At 38.5% G+C, this 12,810-nt stretch overlaps 2 protein-coding genes and 1 long non-coding RNA gene across 4 annotated transcripts in view; 2 read left to right on the top strand and 1 right to left on the bottom strand.

Moving 5' to 3' along the window:
- Window positions 1–3,174, top strand: part of slc22a31 (solute carrier family 22 member 31) — a 13,635-nt gene extending 10,461 nt beyond the window's left edge. Inside the window, exons 9-10 of one of the 2 annotated variants that reach the window (XM_017030968.2) lie at window positions 1,563–1,674; window positions 1,917–3,174. In XM_017030968.2, coding sequence (XP_016886457.1) covers window positions 1,563–1,674; window positions 1,917–2,337 — 533 coding nt within the window. In that variant the 3' untranslated portion in view covers window positions 2,338–3,174. The remainder of the gene's footprint in view (window positions 1–1,562; window positions 1,675–1,916) is intronic. The other variant, XM_025053877.1, reaches the window with a different exon arrangement.
- Window positions 3,175–3,199: 25 nt separating this feature from the next.
- Window positions 3,200–10,903, top strand: LOC112486587 (uncharacterized). The gene is made up of 4 exons (XR_003049090.1): window positions 3,200–3,770; window positions 3,962–4,028; window positions 7,913–8,121; window positions 10,296–10,903. It is a non-coding gene; the product is annotated as an uncharacterized LOC112486587 (long non-coding RNA).
- On the bottom strand, window positions 9,438–12,499 carry LOC103398912 (dipeptidase 1). The gene is made up of 6 exons (XM_008337666.2): window positions 12,291–12,499; window positions 11,914–12,090; window positions 11,343–11,427; window positions 11,143–11,218; window positions 10,341–10,476; window positions 9,438–9,851 (listed from the first exon to the last, which is right to left on the bottom strand). Exons 2-6 carry the CDS (start codon window positions 12,073–12,075, stop codon window positions 9,678–9,680), a joined length of 633 nt encoding a protein of 210 aa, XP_008335888.2. The 5' UTR covers window positions 12,076–12,090; window positions 12,291–12,499; the 3' UTR covers window positions 9,438–9,677.
- Between the last annotated feature and the right edge of the window lie 311 nt (window positions 12,500–12,810).

Here is a 12,810-nt window from a genome sequence, read left to right as displayed (position 1 = left end):
AAAAAAAACCTCTGAAGTTTGAATTAAAAAATATTTTGACAGTATTGCTACACACAATGTGAGAGAGGGTTTTTACAGAAAAGGTTTGCTTTAATCACTGTTCAAGGATTATTTATGTAAATCAAAATATCGTACGTATGTATGGAATCTATAAAATCTAACCACACCCGTTTTCCTCAGCTGTGCCTCTGTGTTTCCTGAATCTCCTCGCTGGCTGTGGTCTACAGCTCAGATCCATCAGGCGAAGAGAAGTTTCCTGGAATTCTCCACCAGGAATGGCGTTTGTCCACAAGAGCAAATGTTTCCCAGTGAATCTTTGTTGTCAGGTAGGAACATTCATGGGCAAATATTCAAATATACAAACTCTGTGGGGAAATTTGCAAGTCTTTGCAACTCACACAGGCTGCCACTGGGAGGCGCCATGAAGTACGTAAGTCTTCTGGGCCTTCTGAGCTTCTGCGACAAGATTTTTTTGTGACAGATATTTTTGTCAGATTTTGCAGTAACCGCAAAAATAAAATACTGTGATATTAAGAAGCTCACGTGTTGCATGATGGGTCTCTGCCTCCAGTGGTTCATTGAGGAGATTTTAGACATGCTGGGAGGCGTCACCAGTGGCAAAAAAACCTGTTTGGAGACATGCTAATGCCTCTCCCCAAGAGAGAGGAAATTAATTGTTTTTCTGTTAATCCCATATACACAATAATAAAGTAGAAATGTAACTGTTATTAGTAGTAACCTCAGTGTAGCGATGGATTCATCCTGAAGGCTCACGGTTCCTCACTGCCTCTGGTCTGTTTCCAGAGATGGACTCAGTTCACGGAGAAGACTGTCGTCCATGTTACCACTCAGTTCTGGAGCTGCGTCGGACTCGTATCATCTGGAAGAACTGCCTCATCCTCAGCTTCGCTCTGTGAGTTGAAGAGAATCCACTTCAGATGTACCTTCAGCACAAACACTGTGGATTCTTTTCAAACGATAAAGTCCCGTCTACTTTGTTTTGTGTCTCCCGTCCAGGTTCATCGGGACCGGTATTCAGTACTGTTTCACCAGGAATCTGCACAGTTACTCCACCAACTTCTACTTCAGCTACTTCATCAGAATCATCACCGGAGCTCTGGCCGCCGTCTTCCTCTGCATCACTGTCAATCACTTCGGGCGACGTGGCATTCTGCTGCTGTCGGCCATCATCACTGGACTGTCGTCACTGCTGCTGCTGGCCCTCACTCAGTGTATGACCAACGTCCTAAGATTTTAGTCTTTTTTTTTTTACCTGACTGGACAATATATATATAAAAAATAAATATAAAAGAGTGAACTAGATTCATTTCAATGTGAAGTTGGATTTATTTTTATTATTTTTAACTAAATTAGAAAATTGTTAATAATAAAAAGTGATTATTATTATTATTCAACTTGAACTTTAATCTTGATCTTTTTTGTAACTAGATCATTATTGTTCTTTATCATATGTCTATGCTCTAGTGAGTTCAACAATAACACAGAGATGACAACAGATAACTGCTGCAGCTATATTGAAAAATCTGTTTTCTCTGTGTCAGACCTGCAGGGCGGTCTGGTGTTGGTTCTGTCCATGGTGGGTTTGCTCTTCTCTCAGGCTCTGGCTCAGCTCAGCGTCTTCTTTGCCTGTGAGGTGATGCCAACTGTGGTTCGGTGAGTCTTTCTTCCTCTGAAGTTTTAATGCTGGGAAGATTTCAGACTCTAAACGCAAGGTCTTCAAGAAATTGAAGACATTTTTAAATCAAATTTTCTACTCTGGCTTCTTTTCCTGGGGAACATTGCTCTGCAGAAATGGACTGCTGTGGCTGTGGAGTCACAAGGCGCAGAATATCAATGATGTAAATATGAAGATAATTTGATTTTCTTTCTCTTCCTCTCCTCTCCCTCTCCCTCAGTGGTGGCTGCCTGGGCCTGGTCTTGTCATCTGGTTGTGTGGGCATGGCTGCGTCGTCCCTGATGGAGCTCCAGAATAACAGCGGTTATTTCCTACACCATGTCATCTTTGCGACGTTCGCCGTCCTCTCCGTTCTGTCCATAATGCTCCTACCTGAGAGTAAGCGGAAGCCTCTCCCGGACTCTCTGACGGAGGGCGAGAACCAGCGGCGGCCACCACTCTACGTGTCTCGGCCTGACAGAGACAACCTGCCTTTGCTGCACACTCGACATCCTCTGTCGGAATACAACCCTGAAAACTACTCCTTTTTGGTTAGTGCCACCAGGAAGATGTTGTCTAAGGACACTTTGCCTTACAGGATTTCTGTGCCCAGTCACCCCCCACTGCTGGAGGACGAAACACAGGGAATGAACGAGTCCTGAAAACCACTCGTATTTGACTGCTCCTTCACATACCTCACGTGTTCTTAATCACTGGATGGTCTTAGCTCAGCAGTAGAACGGGCTGCTTCTTCAGAATCTCAATTCACATTTAAACCCATAGAGGTGTTCTCTCAAGTTGTTACATTTGTGACCTAAAGCTAAATGATGGATCGACATGTTTCTGACTGACCATCTGTGTTTGGTTTATTAACTTAGAAATGAGCAAACGTTCATATCTGTCCACCTCAGGTCAGGGTCTCTTTTTTTGTTTTTGTTCGTCGCTTGTCCGTGGAGATTGTGGTCAAAGGTCATGTGAGCTGATGCAGCGCCATCAAACATGACTTTTCCATTAGGTTATTTTTTTATGAAGTCATCAGAGGTTTCAGCAGTGTCTCAGTGCTGAGCAGAGCCCAGGAACCCATGGTGTGCTAATGTAATGATGTTACTTTATTTGGCTCTGAATGAAGTACTGGTCACTGGCTGAAGAAAGCACTGTGTCATAATAGGAAAAACAAGGTTAAACCAATATCTGAACAGCAATGTCCTGTCGTAAAGTTACTTTTCCTCAACAAAAATGTTGGTAAACTAATAAAACACAGTGCTATTTTTAAAAACAAGCCATTCCTATATATTTATATATATATATATAGTATATTCCTGTCTCCTGCCAGACTTCCCCTGAATTCACTGGGAGTCGTATATGTTAAAATGGGTTTAGTATTTTTGTTAATTCACATCTCAAAATCCTTCCATGACAGTATAAAAAATGAGTTGTCATTGAAAAGATAGTTTGACTAAAAAACTCCTCACGCTGCTTTTTGCATTTCCGTCCAGCTATATATATATATATATATATATATATATATATAGCAGTATATAAAGAGATAGCTGTGGACCTCTTACCTTTAGTTTATCGGTAAAAGTTAGATATAAAGATACGTTTATAAGACTTTCTTAGTAAACAATTACCTAAAATTATAATTTGCTCTCTGTCCTCACTAGAGTGACCACCTGTGCCGCTTTACGTTGTATGTTTTTTCCCGCGTCACGCAAATTGAACATTTTGTCCCACTTTTTCATTCGCCATTACTTAATTGAAAATAAACTATTTTATGTACATAGCTGTCTATGGGCACGACTACTAGTGCAAACCATAGCAATGATAGGCCACTTGGTGGATAGGGCGGTAGCTGACAGGCTGAGTGGTGTGTCAATCAAACTGTTGACTCGCATCAATCAGACAAACTTTAGCGTCTGAAAACGTACGGCGCGCAGTTTTTTGATACTGTAAAGGCATCCATGTGCAGTGTGACGACAAAAAATATGTTTTTTTTGCTGAGACCGGTGGATGGAGATTCTGAACGAGCACTCTGCAGTGGAAAAACGGCTTGTTTGTCGATGAATCATCGTGAAGGGGAAACGACACGATGCACGTGAGTCTCACACAAGAAGTGCACAACAACAAACATCCAAAAGTGTGCAGTATTGTTTTGCAAACCAAATGAATAGAGTTCTACAACGATTCAGAATATATATTCACGGTCACTGTATCTTGTTATAGCCAATATATATAAGTTTTAACATTTGGTCGCTTTTCTGCTACGTGCTATGCTATGTGTTTCAGAAACGTGCTGAGAAAGGCTGTTGGCCTGCCGCTTGCTGGATCAGATGTTTGGCGGCGTTGTATTGAGGTATTTCTATTTTTCATTTTCATGTTTTTGTCATAGATGACCAAAATAGTCCACAGGAGTTGTTGGTTTTACACAGACCTATTTACATTGTACGTTTAATTTGACATCAGGTTATATTCTGTTCTGGCCTTATCTGCTTGTTTCATGTTAAATGGGGGGAAATTAAGGTGTGCTTTTCAGGTATAGGTTATGTCTTTGGTACTGTAGAGTTTTAGTTTGTTTTGTGGTGGTATAAGGCGAGTTTACGGTCTAAGACATTTTGCCACACATGCATACAGGGTAAGACATCAAAATAACAAACAATCATGTACAGTACGTACGGTTGGGAAATCTAAGATACCGGCATGCCATGCGTGACATATGTACTGTATATATGGTGAGCATTTAATTAATGTAGGGTACCTCAGTTCGACACAGGAGGGCACTGTTGTGCAACGACTGCGATAGTAGAGGGACCAGTGTATTTCGTGGCAACTTTCACGTAATAACGTGATGTCTGTAAAGCACACTGAGTTTGCTTTTTGCATGAAATGCGATCAATAAATAAAATTGAAATTAATGAAGAAATGATCAAAGTCCACCTGCGAGCCCAGAATATGGCTCGTTTACACGATTCAGTTGAATTGCACTTTATGCTTGGCTTGAGGCATGGTGAGATTTTACAATTATTGAGCTCAGTGGATGAGATTTTTATTAGTATGCGTACTTTCAGAAGGATGAGGATGATTTACGTATATACTGTACGTATTTACCCTTCACGAACCTCCCTACACTGTTATCAACAGTCGAACAACAACAACAACAGTGCCCTCCTGTGTCTATATGAGGTATCCTACATTAATTAAATGCTCACCATATATACAGTACATACAGTGGAGGTCAGAAGTTTACATACAGTACATGTTCCTTTACTAAATCTCATGCAAAGTTCAAGTTACACACTTGAATCATGAATAAACTGGCATCCACAATGCCCTAGGAATAATGCTTTTGGGAAATAAAAAGGCAAAAATGCTTCATAATTTGGGATTTATTGATATTTCTTTGCAGAACACTTTTTTACCGGGTCATAAGTTTACATACACCTTTGTCTTCAGGGATTAGTACTTGGTAGCATTTCCATTAACTTTTATAACTTCAGCAAGTCGCTTTGGATAGCCATCAATGAGCTTCTCACTGTAATCCTTTGGAATTTTTGGCCACTCTTCCTGGCAGATTTGGTACAACTCGGTCAGATCTGTTGGTCTTCTCTTACGGACCTGTTTCTTCAGTTCAGTCCACAAGATCTCGATAGGATTCAGGTCAGGGCTTTGTGAAGGCCACTCCAGTACTTTCACCTTGTTCTGCTGAAACCATTTTGAAACTAATTTTGCTTTATGGTTTGGATCATTGTCCTGTTGAAAGATCCACTTTCGACCAAGCTGCAAAGATTTGGCTGACTTTTCTTCCAATATTTCCAAGTATTGCTCTTTTCTCATGATTCCCTTGATCTTCTGGAGTTCACCAGTTCCTGATGCTGCAAAGCAGCCCCACAACATGAGCCTTCCTCCACCATGCTTGACCGTTGGGATGGTATTGTTGGGATTATAGGCTTCACCCTTTCACTGGAAAATGTATTGCTGGTCATTATGCCCAAAAAAGTTCAATTTTTGTCTTATCCGACCACATGACATTCTTCCAGAAGGCTTTATCCTTATCCTGGTGCTCTTTTGCAAACTTCAACCGAGCTTTTCTGTGTCTCTCTTTGAGTAATGGCTTCTTTCTGGCCCGGTGTACTCTTAGTCCATGTCGATGGAGAGCTCTCTTCGCCACAGACACTGAGACATTTGTTTCTGAGGCAGACAATTCATTGCAGATGGCTTTCTTGGTGATCTTGGGGTTCATTTTTACATTTCTTACCAAAAGCTTTTCATCTCTGGATGTTAATTTCCGTTTCCTTCCAGACCTTGGCATTACGGCTGTTCTCCCAAGTTGCTTATATTTGTGGACAATTGTCTGAACAGATGCCCTTGGTACACCAAGCTGCCTTGAAATGGTCCCAAGAGACAAGCCTGACTTATGCAAGGCAACAATTCGCTCCCTGATGTCATGGCTGTATTCTTTTGACTTTCCCATTGCAAGTATCAAGTCGAAATGCAGTGTGTAAAGTCAAGCTGCTTTTATGCCCCATAATTTCTACACCTTGGCTTTTACACAACATGAATGAACACCAGACTAAAGGGATGATTTCATGAATGATAGCACAGCCTTCAAGTTCAACTAATTTGCTGTTAAATGGACCAGACAAGTGAGTGTATGTAAACATATGAACCACAAGAATCTGAGGCCATTTGGGGAAATCAACTGGATATCTGTCTTAGGTCAGAAATTCTGATCTACTCCATTGGCAGAATAATGAAGACACTATTATTGAATAACCACATATATGTCTTCATTCAAATTGGGTGGCCAATTGGGTTAAAGCTGCCTTCAATCGTTTTAGCTTTAGTGTATGTAAACTTATGACCTCGACTGTATGTCACGCATAACATGCTGCGGTATCTTAGATTTCCCAACTGTACGTACTCTACATGATTGTTTGTTATTTTAATGTATTACCCTGTATGTATGTGTGGCAAAATGTCTTAGATATACTTTCTCGTGAGCACGAGAACGTATCTCATGCTCACGAGGAAGTATCTAGTGCGCACGAAATACTAGATTTTTTCCCCCATGTCCCTTTAGGGGCTCCGTACGAGTAACTTGGTTAAAAAAAGAAGAAAAAAAAAGTTGGCTTTAAATGATTGCGGCTCTCCCTCATTGTCCCACTCAAACCTACTTGTCCCGCATTTTGTCGGTTTGGAGGTGGTCACCCTGGCCCTCACACGGACAAGAAAAGGGATATATGTGATATTTAATCACAATCTGAATGTTCACCACTAGATGTTGCTAAAACTCTACCCTTAACAAATAACAGAACATCTATTCTGCCTGAATTTTTTATTCTAGGGTGCACATATCTCTCACAACACTAGATGGCAGACTAGTTTCACCCTTTCAAACGCTGGTCGCTGCAGACTGTCTACGTTTTGCAACAAAAAGGAGATTTTATTGGACATGTTAAATATGTTTTAATTTTAAGAACATATTCAGGATATTTATATATGATTGTTTTTTTATTTTTAGAATTTAAACAATTGAACATATTCAGGATATTTATATATGATTGTTTTTTTTTTAGAATTTAAACAATTGCATGGCAGTTAATTTGAATTTGTTCTTTAGTACAGAAATTTGATTGTGTCTCAAAGCCTTGTGAATGTCAAAAATTAGTAAAAAAAAAATCATACAAGGTATGATTGCATCAGGATTTTTATTTAGTGTCATATTTAAAATCAAACACACAATCTGCAATGAAATCATACATTTGTTTGACACTCAGTTATCGTTTTTACTACATACTTTACATGTCATTTAATTTGTTAGAACTTTTAATGGTTAATTACCTAATAGTTGTTTTGTTTTTAAATAAATGGTAAGTGAAAAGAGCTTTGGTTCTGGTTGGAGTCTTAAATATGACAAACATTAGTTTTATGTCCTAAAGAGTTTACATTAGTATTTTTCCCTGTTTCAGATTCTCTGAAAATGATCAAGGGTTAGACAATTTGACAACTTTTAATGTTTTTGGTATTCTGTTATTTAAGGTACCACCAGATCATTTCAGTCGGCGATGGTGTTCTGTATCGTTCTTACAATTAAGGATAATTGTAGTTGGTCATAAATTGCTATATCGTTCACTGAGTGTCCCGTTACATCCCAGATTTTTAGACCTGCATTCTGCAACGCATTCTGATATTTGGCAATTTTGATTTATTCTTCCAAATTCTACTCTTTTTCCTTTCTAGACTCGTGCATTATCTGCCAGGGTGCTCCAGGACACGAGCTCTGACAGGAATCTTCACCAGAGTCCTTCACTTCTATCAGTGTCTTCAGCCTTTCCTCTGGAAGAGAAGAGGAAACGGACAGTCCTCCCATCCTAAATGTGGACCACTGACCTTGGCGGAGGAGAATCTCTGATGTGGTTTCCTGTTTTCTCCCTCCTGACTCAACCCAGGTAAAGCTGAAATACCAGCCTTACACAGAAGGCATTCAATGTTAGTGACGCCTCTCATATAGTCATCTTACTCTTAATTCACTGTAAGTCTTTCTACACCAACAAGAACCTTCTAGATTAACTCTAATCACAGGATGTAGCCCCAGGGTGCAGTTTATGACCTTACAAAGACAAATGAACAATAACAGGACTTCCCTATTCAGGACAGTCGTCAATAAAAAAAAAAAACAGCACGGTAGATGTTAATGTAGTTAAATGACGTGGATAGAATGTAAAAGTGTTTACACAACTGAAACTCTCCTGTTACACTGATTGCTGGCAGGACATTCTTTATTAACACTTACACAACAGTTACCTATCTGGGAACTGTTGTCAGTCATTAGAAGTAGGTGTGAATATTTTTCTTTGTGTTCATAGTGGTTGAAGAGTTCTGTTAGGCAACCGGACGTGAAATGTAATTAACTTCACGTCCAGTTGCCTAACAGAACTCTTCATCCTTGACCATGACCTAGATGACTGAGAATCTTCATAGATGTTTCCATAATGGTGAACAGAGTATGTTTGCAGTGCTTAGCATAAGTATTTACCCCATAGATGTTTTTAACACTTTTATTGCTTTCATAAATCAATCATGGTCACACAAAAAGTTTTTGGAAAAATTTTAACACTTTTATTGCTTTCATAAATTAATCATGGTCACACAAAAAGTTATTGGAAAACAACTCTTTAGTGTCAAAGTGAAAACAGAGTTCTATAAAGTAATGTTGATGAAACAAAATTCTATAAAAAAAATAATTGTTTGCATAATTATTCACCCCCTTTTAAATGTAATGGTCTAATTCAGTAGAGGTCCAACCAATTGGTGACAACAGTCTCACAGTTAGTGAAATGTGTTTGAGGTATAAAACGCCTGTGTCTGAGGGCTCCATAGACTGGTGGACCAGTATTTCTTCTGTTTTCACTTTGACATTAAAGATTTTTTTTCAATACATGTTTGTGTGAAAAAAGCCTAAATGTTATTGATCTATGACTTTTATATATATATTTGCTGTGTTTAGTGTTTAGCATAAGTGTTGACCCCCTCTGGATGTTTTACACTTTTATTGCTTTCATAAGTCTCATATATATGACTTATAAAAGTCATATGACTTTCATAAGTCTCATATATATGACTTATAAAAGTCATATGACTTTCATAAGTCTCATATATATGACTTATAAAAGTCATATGACTTTCATAAGTCTCATATATATGACTTATGAAAGTCATATGACTTTCATAAGTCTCATATATATATATATATATATATATATGAGACTTGTGAAAGCAATAAAAGTGTAAAACATCCAGAGGGGTCAACACTTATGCTAAACACTAACAGCGGCAGTAAAATCAATGAGAAGACTTAGACTTATCCTGACATAAATGTTCCCCATTCCTTATTTAAGAGATTATTCTCTAAACCTATTATCACCAATTATGTCCAAATAAAAATGATGTTTTGAAAATCTGATTAAACCAGCAGATATTAAGGAAAGTCAGTCCGTTGCCCCATTCATTTCAGTAGAGTCTGTAGAGTCAGTGTGAGCAGCAGGACCACCGTGCTGAGGGAGTGGACGGCACCAGCGTTGATATCCCCATATCCGTAGCTTGTCCTGCAGGGGTTCTCAATCTCCTCATATGGAATTGGAATGTCATCTGGAACCGTGTCCTTCATACTGTCACGGACCTGGCACAAAGAGATAATACTGTTAACTGGGGCTGATAATGGATTTAAGAATAAAAATCAGATTAATTACAGTGTAGTTGTGGATTAATCACAATGAATCATGATGTCATTAAACATGATTTAAGATGATTAACTCAGTAAAAAAAATAAGTATTCTTAAATATGATGAAAAAGAGATCTGTGTTTCAGAGAGTTTTGTCTAGGTTTTAATCAAGGTCTATGAAAAGGAAAAAGCAAAAGTATAATTTTGTCAACATAGCCAATTTCTACATGTCATTATTTTATGAAAACATTTCAATTAAAATGAATTTTTAAAAGGTGCACACAGTAATAATGATCAATCAGTTGATGTTTTTTACTCGCTACGTGAGACTACAACTACAGCCTTGTTGCCTCTCTATCTGTATTACTTCAAATCTCTTTTTCTGCACATTTTCATTGCAGCCTTGGTTTATCCCTGACATCAGAAAGTCCTTAAAGGTGTCTCACCTTCTGGGCCTCGTCCAGAACTCGGAGCAGGTTCATTCCCAGAGCGGCTTTCACCTCCACATCAGTCCATCCTCGTCTCAGCAGTTCAGCCACCAGTTTAGGAACCTTGGAAACATCCTCCAAACCTTCTGGCAGTCTGAGAATGTAACACAAATGTTGTTTTCAGGTGACAGGTCATCCCTGCATGCATTTGTATCCATTACACCCATTTTAAATATATTTTGTTATTTTCTAAATATAACTAAATAAAAAGAAATCAGCACATGATACTGTAACTTACAATTCAGAGATTAATATTTTAAAAAAAATAATAAAACCTGTATGTCATATAGCTAAGCTGCTTTCATTTTTAGTTTCTCCTGTAAATCTTTAATTCAGTTTGTTTTCATTTACGGCGTGAAAATTAGAAATCACATTGAAAATAGACAATGAACCTGAATAACTCTTGAATAAGTACATTTAACTAGAGAATACAACTGTTGTGTAGAAACTGTACAACCACAGCATATTTACTATAAAAACATGTTATTTAATTATTAAATAAATACTTTGCTGAAGTAAAAGTGTGTATTTTCTTCTGTTAAAAAAAGCCTTGAGCTTTTAGCATGCCTTTTCTACCACATCATGGTGGTGATTTACTGTCATTTTTTTTTATTCATTATCGGCATGAGCTGTGATAGCTGTTCACATATTCCAAAAGGGAAATTTAAATTGTGCTGCTGTGATTCGATGGAGAGTTACAGTGTGTCCTCCATCACAGTCGACAGCTTTTCAAACTGATGTTGTAACCATTCCCACTAACCTGGTGACTCCGTCATAATCTCCGCCAAAACCGATGACTCCTGCTCCGGCCACTTTTTTTATTATGTCAAAGTGATCTACAGTCACATTTAAAAAAAAAAAAAAGTTCATGAGTAATGGAGGAGGAGAGTCGGGGGTGTAAAATGCTGTCCACTGTCAATTTTTAACCAAATGAAAGAGTAAACAATAGGCGTCACTTACCTGCAACATCTGAGAGATTGGCAGTTTTACTGCAGGTCACGTAGTCGTTGTAGAAGTTCACCATGATCACTCCGTGGGATTCATTCTGGTAGTCGGGACAAAGTGATAAGATAGAGACAGGAAGACATGAGTGCAGCTCCCAGGTTTGAACGCACTTCGATAAAAACACGAGGTGACTGAACTTTATTGAATCTTATCTGTCACTGACTTTTTTACTGTTCCTACTGTTATAAAGGCACTGATAGGTTTACACATTATTATGGCTTTTCCAAGTCTTCCATGCCATTAAGATAACAGCTTCATGATTGTGTCTGAGATATTACACACAAAGAACGCAATTCACTGCCAGTAACCTACTGGCAGTAAAAGTTTATTCACTCACTGAGATGACACCCATAAACCACCTGACCCTCACTCCTTCCTACCCAGAGGAGTAAATGAATCCTCTGCATAGCTGCTAAACCAGAAGACGTGAGAGAATAATCTGACTTATTGAAGCAGGACGAGGTCCCAGAACTTTAGCGACATTTAGATCTGTTTGACTAAAGACAAAAAACACACAGAGACTCACGAGTTTCCTGAGAATATCGTCAGGTACGTTTCTCTTGTGTGGACAGATGCTGTAAGCGGAGGAGTGACTGAAGATGACGGGGGCTCTGGAGATGTTCAGCACCTGGTTCATGACCTCGACAGTCACATGAGCCAAGTCGACCAACATCCCCAAACGGTTCATCTCCAAAACAACTCGCTGTAGGAAGAAGATTAAAAAAAAAAACCAAAGGCTATCAATCACACATAAAAACAACAGGTGCAGAGATAACAGTTACAATATGTCATTTGTTTGGTTGCCAAGCACAGTCCTAACCGTGTGAAAGTAAGCACACGCTGAGACATGAGATTCGATGACAGTTGTGCAAGAGAAATATAAAATGTTTCTGCGACACAGACCTTTCCAAACGGAGACAGGCCGTTGTGTTGACTTGGCTCAGATCCAGTGTCAACACGCCAGTTGTCGGCCCTGGTAAGAGACAATATAAACAGACAATTGAAATAAAACAGTGATAAGTGGAGAAAACCAGGTATCACATTTATATTCCGGAAGTTTTATTCATTCATAAAGATCTGCTGTGGCAGATGGAAATCCCCCCACTCTCCACAAATGAAACCTAAAACACATGGATGTAACTGAACGCCTGTGGATGAGATGTCTCGAGAAGTATTTAGAAACCTTATTAGTATAGTATAATACTGTGATCATTGGTTGACGTACCAAAAAAAAATCAATTTAATTTCCAAATTTAAGCCATAAAAAAGAATAAAACTACATATTTTAAGGGAAATTACATTTTTGAGAAACCTTTATTTTGATCAATGTTGACATTCCAAAAAAGTATATTTTTTCTGCATTTTAAGGCCATTATTATTCACTGTCCATTTTTCTTTTTCTGTTTGTATTAAAAAAATCGGT

Source organism: Cynoglossus semilaevis, unplaced genomic scaffold (genome assembly GCF_000523025.1).
Source record: "Cynoglossus semilaevis isolate Cse_v1.0 unplaced genomic scaffold, Cse_v1.0 scaffold1337, whole genome shotgun sequence".
NCBI classification, from domain to species: domain Eukaryota; kingdom Metazoa; phylum Chordata; class Actinopteri; order Pleuronectiformes; family Cynoglossidae; genus Cynoglossus; species Cynoglossus semilaevis.
This window is presented reverse-complemented; position numbering and strand designations above follow the sequence as displayed.